This window comes from Athene noctua, chromosome 14 (assembly GCF_965140245.1).
Source record: "Athene noctua chromosome 14, bAthNoc1.hap1.1, whole genome shotgun sequence".
NCBI lineage: Eukaryota > Metazoa > Chordata > Aves > Strigiformes > Strigidae > Athene > Athene noctua.
In genome coordinates, this window is record NC_134050.1 from 18,209,111 (window position 1) to 18,222,208 (window position 13,098).

The following is a 13,098-nucleotide window of genomic DNA, read 5'->3' on the forward strand; positions in this document are numbered from 1 at the left end:
CCGGCCTCCCCGCCAGGCCCGGGAAGATGGCGCAGGCCACGCCCGTCCCCACGACACCCCCCGCAGGACCCAGAGAGCTGCTGCCACGTCCCCGGCACCTCTGGGCGCGCTGCTCCTGCCCGCCTCCCTCCCTCCCTCCCTGTCCCAGCGGCTGCCGCCCTGGGGACAAGCTCTGGGGACAGGCCCGGGGGGGCCGCCCCAGCCTGCGGCCTGGCCGGGCTGGCGGCTGTTTCTCTCGCTCCCTCCCTCGGGGCCGGCAAAAAGCCGCCGCCGCCGCCCCTCAGCTGCCCCGGTGCCTCACCGCGACGCCCTCCCGGCTCGGCCCCCGCCGCCCCGGGGGCTCGCCGCCTCCCTCCCTCCGCCGGGAGCCGCGGCCCGTTGCGAGGCAGCAGGGGCCCGGGTGCCGCGGAGCCGCCGGCCTTTCCCCAGGCGGGGCCCGGCTCCTGGGCGAGCAGCTGCCGAAGCCCTGATACAAGGAAATGCTCACCTGCTTTACAACTTACTTATAGCAACTTACAATGGTTTCTGAATATTGCTTAATAATCCTGCTTGCCCTGGCTGTTCTGGGGAAGCTTACCAGGGGCTACTGTGTTCATCAAAACAGAGCGGGTTTCTGTGGAAACTCACCAAGAATTACTGTGTTCGGCAAAAATGTTTCTTGTCCATGGAAAGCAGATGTGTCCTAACGAGTTTGATCTTAGTAATGAATAAGATAGTCTTATATGGATGGTAGAAATGGTACTTTTAGATAAGATAGAATGAGTAAACAGGAAACACTCTTGTTATTCAAGAAACTGGCTACGAGAATCTACACATGCTCCGGGGAAAAGTACAAGGTGAGGAGGACTGTGAGCCTTCCTCCAACAGGCCCCCCCGAGATGCCCACCAGGAGGCAACGCACGGGTGCAGAGAGAACATAAACTGCTGACACCAGCCTCTAGAGATAACCCAGCCTCACTTACGCATGTGTTTGTGTTATGTAATCCAGCGAACATGTGTATCCACACTTAATAAGTTTCTGGTGAAATGTGCTGTGGGTGTGCAAGCTTTGGGGAGAAATCCGCTTGCACCCCGGTGCCTGAGTAAACATCCCTGCTGTGTAACTCCCTGAGTTGTACAGTCTGATTTCTGCAAATCACCCCTGAGCCCAGGAGGTGACGGGCCCCGCTGTCCGGGTGACCCGGGAGAGTTACACATCCAGGAGGGGTGAACCCCCCGCAGGGAGAGAGGGGAGACAAGCTGGCAGCCACCCGAGCCACCAGAAACGCCCCCAGCCCAGCCCAGCCTAGCGAAAGCCAGGGACATACCTGAAAAGCTTTTCCAAATGAGTGTGACAGAATATTTCAGGCAGGGAGGGTGGAGAAATCCTTCCTATGCTAAATCAGGAAGCGAGGCGAGACGCTCAGGTTGGAGGTACGAATGGTCACATGAAGCAGCAGCTTTTGGTACAGCGGTTTCCATCCAGATCAGGCCTAGGGGGGGTGGGATCGCTCTGTCATTGGGATTCACCTTTTTCAACGCGTTACTGTGGGAAGCCAGGCCCGTGGGGTCGAGCCGTCCTTGCCCTCTGCCCGTGCTGCGAGGGTGGAGCGCGGGGGAGCTCAGTGCTCCGCAGAGACGCTGTCGGTCCCGTGCCCGGGCGGCCGCTGCCGTGCTGCCGCCATCTTCGGCTCCTCTGTCATCGAAAGCCCTGACGCCGCACCGGTGGGGCCTGGCCCTGGCCAGGAGTTTGTTTTCATGGATATAAACAGGACACTCACCAGCTAGTATCTTTACTGAATGAATTTATTGGTTTTTGAACTAAAGTTGCTCACAGTTATTTAACAAGGGATACATCAGATTTTTTTGTCCATTTTAAACCATTAAATAATGTCAGTTTGTGTCTGTATATGTGTGTGTGCGCGCGTGTGTGTCTTCAAAGTACAAAATAGGAAGGATAACAAGAGGTATTGCTTTCATTTATTCTTATATCTTGTGTAAGTAATCCCCTTCCTGCTTGTACCACATGGGTTTTGCTGATATAGGTATTTTTAAATTATTATTATTATTTTGTATTGAAATCCCAGCCTTTTGTAGAGGTACAATGTAACAGAAGCATCAAAATCTATACACAAGGGAAGAGAAAAGAGGGAAAAGAAGGATGGGGGTGATGGGAGGGGAGCTCGGAGGAGAAGTAGAGAGAGGGCGGAGGCAGGAAAGACAACGAAAGCAAAAGAGACTAATTTACAGCAATGTCATGCAATTAAAACTGCCCCCCTCTCCTGCACCCTTGCCTCCCCCCCTCCCCAGCCATCACCCCCTGGTGTCTGACATGCACACAGCAATACGAGAGAGAAAAGTTTAAGAATAGGGAAAATAAATAAATAAATAAATAAAACAATAAAATAAAATAAATCCCTCCCATTTGGGGGAATGGGGAAATGGGGCAGAAGTCAAAGGTCTTTGCCCCAGTTGTGTCTTTAAAAATTCTTTTTAATCTTCAAACCTATGTACAAGTAAAACTGGTCCAAGAAGGGGAAAAATGATTAAAAAAACCAACAACGACAACAACAACAAAAAAGAACTCATCCAACATTATCATTAAAAAAAAATAATTTTGCGATACAACATACACCCATAGGAACCCAACGAGCAGCAATCGAAGGTCATAAAAGAGCTGAACACTAATGCTAAGCCTACATTCTTAAAATCTCAGTCAAGAAGTACTTCTCACTGTGTTTTGTCTTCCACGCGTAAAACCACGTTGGTTTTTTTTGTTTGTTTGTTTAACCTTTGAGCTTGGGCCAGAATAAGTTACACTTGGTCACATAACTCTTGAGGAGGAGGAAAAAAGGCGGCGATTCTTCTTTCTCAAAGTCACAAGATGAACACTTACAGGGTTTCTGTGTCCTTTTTCCCCCTCCTCCCCAAAATAAATAAGAATCAATGTTGCCTCTACACAGTTATTAAACAGAAGATATATCTAACAGCTTATTTTTTTAAATATATATATATGTATATATAAATAACCAAGACCTAAAACTGAAACACAAAAAAAAAAGTCCCCATCCACCCAATCCCACCCTCCTCCCCTTCAAAACAAAACAAAACAAAACAAAAACTTTATAAAAATATCTTGCAGTAATTTTTAAAGTTTACAGTAGCTTTGTGATTAAGTCTCCCATTGCCCTGACTCCACCTTGTCTTGCTCTGATGAACTAAGTGCCAGTGATTTGCACACACACACACACAGTAAATAAAACCCAAGATAAGTCTCTTTTCTTCCTCCTCTTCGTCTTCTTTTTTTTTTCTTTCTTTTTTTTTTTTTTTTTTAGAAAAAAATCACCCAAGCCAACAAATGAAACTGGTAACTTAAAAGAAATAATAATACTGATATCAATGCAGCACTAGCAACACAACAATTGCCTCTAAATGCAGGGTGTGGTGGAGGGTCCAGCTGGTCGAAGAAGGTCCCAGCGCGGTGGCACGGTGGCAGGGAGTTGACAGGTGGGGAGGAAGGTGTCGAAGGAGGAGCAGCAGTAGCAGCAGCGGCAACTGTGCCTGGTGGCGGGAGAGACAGTCCTTGGCAGAGTCTTGTCCCTCTTCTTTGCTACCAGAAGTTGCCTTTTCCCTAAGTTTTAATGTTTTGTTTGTATGTGTTTATTCATTGAACCCCCTCTCCCTCCTAAGTTTACTCCTTTCCCCTTCCAGCAGGTCAAAAAGCAAAATGATACAGTATAAAAAAACTCAATTGTTTTGTATATATATGTATGTATGTATGTATATTTGCACATAAATATACACACATATATACATGTATATATAAAAAAGGGGGCAAAACAAAAGGAAAAGGTGGCGGGGAGAAAAAGAAGGTTAAGAAAATCCTGTGGATGAAGCTCCCCAATATTGTCTTGGTTCAACGCTTAGTTTTGAGTTGCTCCTGGCTGGTTTCTGATGAGAACGCGCTCTGGATTCATGGACCACTGCGCTCCCGCTACACCCGTCTCCTTCCCCGCACCCTCCCCCTCCGGGCTGAGTTCACCTGCGCGGACAGAAGTTGCCAAGGGTAAAGGTTTCACTCCAACAATGTGCAACCTCCTTTCAGCCCAGACTCTGCAATCCCATAACTGAGCAGATCTCTCTTGTGGAGCACCAAAAAAGAAAAAGAGGAAGAAAAAAAAAAAAAAAAAAAAAAAAAAAAAGGCGTGCATTGGGGAGGTGTCTGGGGAGAAGTGGGGGAGAAACCCACTTCCTGAAGGGAGAGGGGAGGCTGGGAACCTCAAACAGGACTGGTCCTTGGACAGTCTACATCGGTTGCCTTCCGTCAACAAGTGTCCGCAGAGCACAGAAGGTGAAGCCGTGGCTGACATGTTAACTTTTCGGGATAATTCCTGGTAGCAGAGCGGAAACAAGTGGTGTCGTCAGAAACACAGAGAGAGCATGAACAGAACAAGAAACAAAACAAAAGAAAACAAAAAATAATAATAATAATAAAAAACCCAAAAAATCAGGAAGGAGAAAAAAAGCAAAACATTCAAAAAAAGGGAGGAAAAAAAAAAACAATCGAAAAAAACACAACCCAAGATCTGGTGAACTGGGTTTGTCATCTGTGCTACCTTTTCTTTTCTTTCTTTTCATTCTTTCATTCATTTGTTTTTGTGTTTGTTTCTGAGATATATATTATATATCATATATAAATATATATATGTATATATATACAGTCATTCCTTCATACAAAATTTGTCTATAGACAGTTTTGTACTGTTGTGGCAAGGTATATACATCCTTCTAGTTTAGAGGCTAGCTTGCTAAGGAATATTCTTTCATTCTTTCTTGCTTTTTTGTTTTTTTTTTTTCCTAAGTTATTTAATTTTTTATGTGTTTATTTAAGGTTGGTCTTGTAGGCCGACTGATGAGACCATCTTTGCCTTGTCTTTGCCAGCAGGGTACTTATTGTCTCCTCTAGACCCATAGTCATTAGAACCGGAATCGCTCCGCTTGCTGTTTGCGCTATGCTTGGTTGGCGTGCCGGGGGGATGGCTCACCTGCCCGTTCTTCTCGTCTGAAAAAAGTTGTTTAATTACGTCAAAGAAGTTACTCAATGGGCTGCCTGGGTACACAAAACAGAGGAGACAAAAAAAGAAAGAAAGAAAGGAAAAAAAAAAACAAGAGGGAAAGAGAGAGAAAAAGAGGAGAGAAAGAGAGAGAACAAACAAACAAATGAACAATGGGGTTTTTAACGAGAAGAACATGATGAGGAGATCCAGAGCCACGTGCGTGGGGGTGTGTGGGGGATGAAGACAATGAGCAGGAAGAGGAAGAGTGTTTAGGATGGGAGACCTACAGAAATAAAGAGGCTGGGAGCATAAAGTACCTCTGGGGAAGGTCCTAGATTTCTCCTGAGTGGGGGAGCACTGCTGTGTCTCACCTAGCAGGAGGGCACGGTACCGTGCAGTGAAAATACTTCAGTCTATGAGTGGGAGTCACTTGGCCACTCCGCACGGAACCGTCAGTGAACGTCATGCTGGATACAGGCAAATCCCATCTTACAGCTGCTGTTACAAACACGGGGTATTTGCGTGTGGTCACCAACTGACGCTTTGCTGTGCAGCCTTGCTAAGCTCTCTGCCTACGCCGGGCATTAGACTTTCTTGTCTTTCATTTTATTTCTTTCTGGTTATCTCCTTGCTTGCCTTTCAGTCGCTAAGCCTCAAGCACCTGAGTGCTCCAAGGGAAACAGCATTTGAAAAATGAGCTATGGCTGACACGAGCGTTGCCGCCTGCACGGGTGGTTTGTGGCTTGTACTTGCAAGCTTCTGAGCACCTTCAGATCCTTCTTACAACAGGTACCTGGAAATGAAGATGCTGAATGCATTGTGGAAGCAGGCTGTTGTGCAGCTATTTCTGGAACCTAGCGGGGTCAGGAACTACCTCCTCACTGTCCTAAATTTATGTTCTCTCTACAATACAGCCTCCACAACAGACATTCACTCCAGTGGAGTTAGGAGCCAGAGAGGGGTGTAGGGTTGCGTGCTAGCAGAACAGGTATCTCATTAGCCAGCCACTAGCGCAGGTTGCAGTATTACCATGGGTTGGGCACCGTGCACGTGAACACAACCTTTTGTGCCATTTGCACCTCCAGGCAGCGGGGCTGCATGCTGCTCATCTAGTCCTGTGCCACGGGATGTGTGGAAGGCCATACCCCAGGAAAAGCTCTGTGGTGCTACTGAGGGAAAGAGACTGGCTGCTACTGGAAAGGTAGCCTTTTTGGGGCATTTCTAGTCCCTTTTAATTTTCTTGGACTGAGAGGTTAATCCTGATCAGACATAGAAGGCATCACACTAAAATCTCTGAACATGGATAGTGAAGATGGTTTTTATCTAACATACACTATGGAGGTGATGCCTTTTGTGATCATCAACACCTCATGATGCTTTTTACAATATTGGGACTGTTGGCTCCACTGTTCTAACAAATTCAAATCATTTATATCCCACCTAAGTAATTTCATTCTCCAGCTCCCAGAAGGAAGCGGGCTCCTTGTATCTGCCTTCCAATGCAGTGGTATGCTGTGAAGAGTGGAACCTTTCGTCCCCAAGATGGGAACATTCAGTCGGGAGCAAAGGGGTTTCTTCATAGTAGAGGTTGCCGTTTATCCACAGCGGGTGGACACTGGCGGCTTGGTCATATTTTATTTCCCTTCAGTGTCATTACAAACATGAGCAAACCAGTTACTACAGCAGGCAGTTACTTTCTGTGCACGGTAGCTTGTCTGAAGAGCTTGTTGAGTGCTTTCTTATTCTCTAATGGAAAATGCTAGACAGACATCAACTGCTCTTCTACAAAGGAAGAGGAAATACACAGTATTTGTGCCCTGTAAAACTGAATGTGTTAGTCTTTTTTTCCCTGCCCCGTGCTAACCAGGCAGTTGCTGCTCTCCTCTGCATGTTAACAGGCATTATGAAAAATCAAATGGCTGGCATATACAGTGAAGGATCTCAAGTCTTATTAATCTAATTCATTCCTTGTCTTCCTCTACTTGCTGCTTTGTGGTTGACTTACTGCTGGCCCGGGTTCTGCCTGTGCATTCAGTTACACCAATGCCACAAGCAAATGGCTGTTAGTTTCTGGGAAGGCATCATTCACCTGACTGACTGAAGCCTTAGTGCTGGGCCCAGACAAAAAGCACGTATTTCAATTTCTGGTTCAGAAGAGAAGGGCTATCAAACTCTCGGTCATTTTGGGGTCAGGCTTCCATGAGCTCCACCTGCTTCCTTCCACATGCATGCAAATACTTTGGAAAGGGGTATCTGTTTCACATCTATGACTTGTATTTCAGAGATTTCCCTAAACCTCCCTAAACCTGTTTTAGGTTTGTGGGTGCATGCTCTGCTCAGACTCATTTCTACTTCTTTTAGGTGGATATGCTTTTTCAATGGAAAGAAAGAAAAAAAGAAAGCAAACACTCAGCCTTGAATGCAGGACTGTGGGCAGATCTGGTTCTTATGTGGCTTTGGACCCCTCATCTTCATAAGCAAATGGAGTCAGCAGAGAGAATGAAAAAGAGCACTGAAAAAAATGCTGGAGAGGGAAAGACTGCTAGGTTGGGAGAAAAGGGAAGGGGAATAACTCTAGTTATTCAGCTGAGCAGTTTATTCAACAAGCTTAGAGGGAAAGAAGAGGGCAGAGTAAGCAGGGCTCTGCAGGAATCGGGGAAGTTTTTTGTTTTCACGTAGACAGGAACAGTAGACAAAAGTACAACTTGCAAGAATGGAGATAAAACATTTTTAAAATTATATATCTTGTATTTTCTGTGTCCTGACACAGGATTTTTAATCATCCTATTAAAATATGCAGCCCCTGTTTCATCCACCCTTTCTCCTCACCATGCCCTACTGGCTTTCAAGTGCCTGGAGATTTATTGCAGCAAAAGTATTTAACAGTCTGCTTTTCTTTGCCTGTATCACTACTGGATTCCTTGCAATCAGCATTTTCAGGTAAAATTTTAATGGGAGGTAAGAAATGCTTAGGGATGTTTAAAGAGAGCTACTGAAAAATAAAATAGGCCATTTCACTAACCCTTTCCTTCCTTTGCCTTTTGTAGTATCTGGACTTGTCGTTAAACACTAGGTAATAACGCTCTCCTGTCCAACGCTCTCCTGTCCTGCTGTGAAGAAAGAACTGATCCTACACCACGCACTGATGTTGTCTACATGACAGGTTGTTAGCCCCCTCTTGGGCTGGTCCAGATATTGGTCCTCACATTCTTCTCTGGAGATAAGTAAACCTATGCTGGAAGCATGAAAATGGTGCGTGGTGTTGCTCCTCTTAGTTCTCAGTTCCCTTTGGGCTTATACATCCAGTAAAACAAGACTTGAAAATGCAGGTGATGATGGATTAGAATAGCTTTTTCAGCAGTCTTCCACTCCTAGCATTCAGTGCAAAATGTGTCATAGGCTCTTACACCTGTAAGTCCATCTGGGGGCCTCAAAAGGCTGCCTGTCTTATTTCAGAAAGTGAGGTGACATCCCATTTCCTCTGCAGAGGGATGAAGGTTTGGCTCACTGATTCTTCAAAACTTCCCTGGTGTTTCATGCATCTGTAACTAAGGTCTTCTTTCCCCTTGAGAGAAAATGTTCATCAACACAGAGCAAAGAAGGCGTGAAGGGTAGCAAGGGTGAGAAACTATGAGAAGGATCAGAGGCAGGAGGGGAGGTTCAGAGCATTAGGTTTACATCTGTCAGGAGGAGATGGGTATGTGCATTTTTGAGTTAGACCAAGGAGCTGTATGCTGCAAGACGGGGAAGGGGAATGAGTTTGAAAACAAGCACTGAAGCTCATGAAAGGGTCATGTCTTGAAGGGATGCTAGAGAAGTATATTTATGGAGAAGGCACTGCTTTGTGGCACCTGTGTGCAGCACTGCCACAGTCAAATATCACAAAAAGAAGTCAGAACTGTGAATGCATTTGAATACAACAGGCACCAAAAGGAAGAAACAGGGCTGGAGACAGACACAAAAATGTAAAAGGAAGCTGGGCAGGTGGCTTTATCAATCCTCACAGTCCTCAGTATTTCACCTGCTGTTCTTGATAAGTCTGTCTGACATTGACCTAGCCCCAGCGGCATCACAGGTTTGAGAATCAAAGTGGAAGTGGAGCACCCAGGTAAAAGCAGAAAGAGGAAATGAGGTGATTCACTCCAGACACCAGAAGGGACACCACGAAAGGATGTACCTTGCAAAGACCCTGTTCTGACCTTGCAAAAACTCTGCCCTGACCTTGCAAAGATCCTCAGAGTCCTCCATGAAAAACAACAGGAACTGGTGAACAAGCAGTTTCAGGACAAGCCTGGAGGCTTCAGACACTGATTAGAGCTGGATGTTTTGTAACATTTTAAGACAGTCAGATAAGGACTTGGTCCTCTTTTCATTGAAGCAAATAGCAACATTCCTATTGACTTAATGGAAGCAAACCCTGAGCGAGGCACTTCATTGTCCTGTGTAGCCATCTCTCTCAAGTCTATGTATTTTTCCTTGTGGTGCTGAACACAAAGTTGCCCAAGACCAATATGCCATCTGTGGGATTATCCTCTGCCCTTCCTTTCTGCAAAGCCCGAGAAATTTTGGGTTTCCACATTTTTTAGCTTAGGCTTTGGGAGAAAGTGAATGGGAAAAGATAGGTCTCCACTGGAAACCTCTGTGGACCTGACTCCCCATGTTCCTTCCCTTGTTATTTTCACATCCTTTCTGGCTGTCTTCTGCCTGCCTCTGCTACGGAGGTTTTCTTCTTATATCCACTCCTTTCTCTTTACCCTTTTACTTTTTCATCCCTAGCCTGCTCTGTATTTCAATGGCAGCTGTGGATTCATGTGAATAATGTAACAAAAATCCAACTCCTTTCATACAAAGCATTGAAACATTCTTGATGGGTGATAATCCAGTCCCTTTCAAACCCATTTTGCTACTTTGACAGAGTTCTAGCCCTCTTTGTTAAGACTAGGAATTTTTTGCCTGTTTTCTTGGTTTCTTTTGGCAGAGTCTCTTCTGCCTTCGAAAATAAAAGACTTAAAATACAGAACCCACTCCAAGAGTATATGCAGTGACAGGGATGACAGAAAGATAACAGGCCTATTCCTCTTTGTTTAGTTGTAATATCATGTAGGGGTCTTTCTCCAGACTAAAGAGCCCCTAGTCTAGTACAAATACAAATCAGAGAGATGCCTTAACGAGCGCACCGACTACTGAAGAAAGCTACAGAAAGAATTTTTTGCTCCTATAATGGATGTATGAGGCTTCCCTCTCGATTGGAAAAGGGTGACAGAAAGGCCATTGCAATGTGTCTTGCTGGAGGCCATCACACAGAACTTCCTTCTAGTCTCTGAACCCATCCTAGCCCACTTGAAGTGAGCTGAAGAAACTGCAGAAATCCCAGGATGGGTACTTGTCTAAAAACATAGTCAGGAAACCATTTCAAGAGACGTGGATGTGGTTTTTACTGGATTTATAAACTGTCACAACAGATTGACCAGAACAAGTTTTCCCATTTATTTTCTTCCCCAGTTAGTTACATGATGGGACAGCTGTTTTGATTTCATTTCAGTTTAGAACTAGAAAATGGAGACAGACAGTCCACAGAACAACTCCAGTTTCTTAGCAGGACAGCTGAATTGCAACTGGGAAAGGTGAATTCCAAAGTTAACAACAGAGATTATTTTCCAGAGTTCTCAGACTCTGTCAGTAAAAATGCCAGCTGTAAACAGTGTTTGTACAAACAGACTGCTGGTAGGAACTGCTCAGATTATCCCACATAGTTAGCACAGGTGTCTGTGCTACCAGCAGAAGGTGGGGACCATCAATCGCTACACACCTGCGCAGATCTGAACAACCAACCCAATATTTAAATAAACCCATCCTTGTTCTTACTCCCCTAAAACATCCCGTCTCCTCTGCAGGAGGGTGGCCTGGTATCTGTGAATAGCCAGATGCATCCAGACGGCCATGCTGCCTCTGTCTTGCACATTTTCTTTCTCATACATGCACAGAGAAGCTGAGATCCCGTTCAGCTTGTCCTGTCACAGACAATATAACTGAGACAGGCAGCTCTTGGGTAATGAGTTAGCGAATGGTGAACACAGGCAGCAAAGACTCAAACAGATGAGGCATATTTCCTTGCTGCTACCTTCTGAGTAATTAATCAGAAAACAAACATGTCCATCACTGATGAATAGCTCTGGCCAATCCAGCACCACCACATAACATTCAAAAAAGGAGTCATGATGATGGAGAGGAGGGAATCATACATTTGTTTGGACAGCTGGTGGCACTGAAAGAGCAGGCAAGGATACTGGTGGACTGAAGAGATTCTGTTGTGAATTCACGCTGTTCTGGCAAACTGGCTGAAAAAGGACTCAGCCCAAGAATTCCTTGTATCTGCCCATCCTTTTACAAGGATCTGCCTGCACAAGGTGTGTGCTGAGAGGCAAAGCTGAGACTTACACTTGTAAAGCCACACAGATGATAGTATTGCTGCTACCTGTTCTCTTAGAGACTTGTGCTGCTTTATTCCAATTTTTTGTCTGTAAAAATGTCAGAAATGTATTGGCATATATGATTTTGTCTCTTCCTGCCAGATGGATGTTCAGTTATGATCTTAGAGGTTTTAAGTTCTCTGACCTGTTCCTAAGGAGAGAAATGACCTCTGTATGCTGGTGAAATGTTGCCTCCTCATTTCCTCTGAATCAATCCCTTCAAAATACGATTTAATCTTCTGGGGAGGCCATCTCAAAAGTAGCTTAATAGCTACATTTGCAAGCAAATATTCACATATATTCACATCCTGAAGCACTGCCTGCCATAAATAAAGTACTGTGAGCTTAATTAAGAGAGAGGTATCCATGTTTTCTATTAGATATTATTACAGAGAAAGAGGAAAAGATCCTGTATTGGACAGTGAAAATCTAGCCATAGCTGTCAAAACAGGATCTGACATGTACCAAGTAGTTCAATACATCTGGATTCATCTTCAGTGCCAAGTTGCCATTTTTGTTGCTACCTTCTTCTACAGTGCCAAAACATGAGTCATGAATTGGAGAAGAAATATCTGCCCAACACAACACTAGAATGAAGAGATATGACTACAGTGTGGGAGGAGTCAGCCATCCATCTGGACAGCAAAGGATGCTAGTAGAATGGGCAAGGATAACTGGGAATCCTGGCTTGAACTCTTTGGAAAATCTGACTTTTCTTACTTATCGTGATCCACCCATTATGAATGAATATGTGATCATGTGGTCTTCTTCCTTTTATCTCTCATTTGGGTCACAATTTAAACAGAAGAATCGGCCATGCTCAGAAAGACCAGTAGCCAGCACATTTTTCAGAAATGCTAATTAAAAAAATACTGTTCTGACTACCTCACAGTGTAACAGTGGTGTAAAGAACCTTTCAGCTGGGAGGGCAGCATATGTGTTTTTCTGCAGGTTTCAGCATCAGTGTTTATGCCACCAGTTATGACTTTATGAATGCAAACCACCAACCTCTTCTTCCATCAAACGTCCTCTGTGAGAGGTAGGATTACTCTATTTAATGTCAGTATGGATCAGGATCCCTTCCAAGAGCACCAAATCCAGACATTGGCTGGTGCTAGTAACACCAACAGTCTCTAAATTAGCACTCACAGAGCTACATGCTGCAGTTGCCACCCAAATGTGATATAACCAGCTTTAAAATACAAAATGTCTCCCAATTTCTCAAGCAGCTTGGGATGCTATTGACACGGGCTGGTGTCTGTACGAATCAAACTGGTTGCAAGGAGCTACGATGAGAAGCCTTTACTGCAGTGTAGTTGCTCTGTGTGCACAGAGGATGACTGGCCATGGGGGACAAGGTCAGATAGCTCTGAATAAGAAGCTATGTCAAGTCCTGAACACTGGAAGCAAGAGATTTGAGTGAGATGTACTGGAAAGATATGAAAGGCAAGTGGATTTGCTGTGCTTCTGCTTTGATCAGATCATTTTGGTGATAGCCACTAGTACAGCAAGCCAAGGATCCACTAAGCTTTTGTTTAATTCTGGTGCCAGGAATCAATGTTTTGAATTGTAAGCAGCAACACAGGACATTT

General features: G+C 44.8%; 1 protein-coding gene across 17 annotated transcripts in view; it reads right to left on the reverse strand.

Annotated features, from left to right (window-relative positions):
- Positions 1 to 1,780: 1,780 nt before the first annotated feature.
- Positions 1,781 to 13,098, reverse strand: part of BRSK2 (BR serine/threonine kinase 2) — a 317,659-nt gene continuing 306,341 nt past the window's right edge. For 7 of the 17 annotated variants that reach the window (XM_074918029.1, XM_074918020.1, XM_074918027.1 and 4 more), the window contains 2 exons: positions 5,025 to 5,089; positions 1,781 to 4,370 (listed from right to left, as the gene is read on the reverse strand). In XM_074918029.1, coding sequence (XP_074774130.1) covers positions 3,903 to 4,370; positions 5,025 to 5,089 — 533 coding nt within the window. In that variant the 3' untranslated portion in view covers positions 1,781 to 3,902. Of the gene's footprint in view, positions 5,090 to 13,098 lie in introns of all 17 variants that reach the window. The other 10 variants (XM_074918035.1, XM_074918033.1, XM_074918028.1 and 7 more) reach the window with 3 other exon arrangements.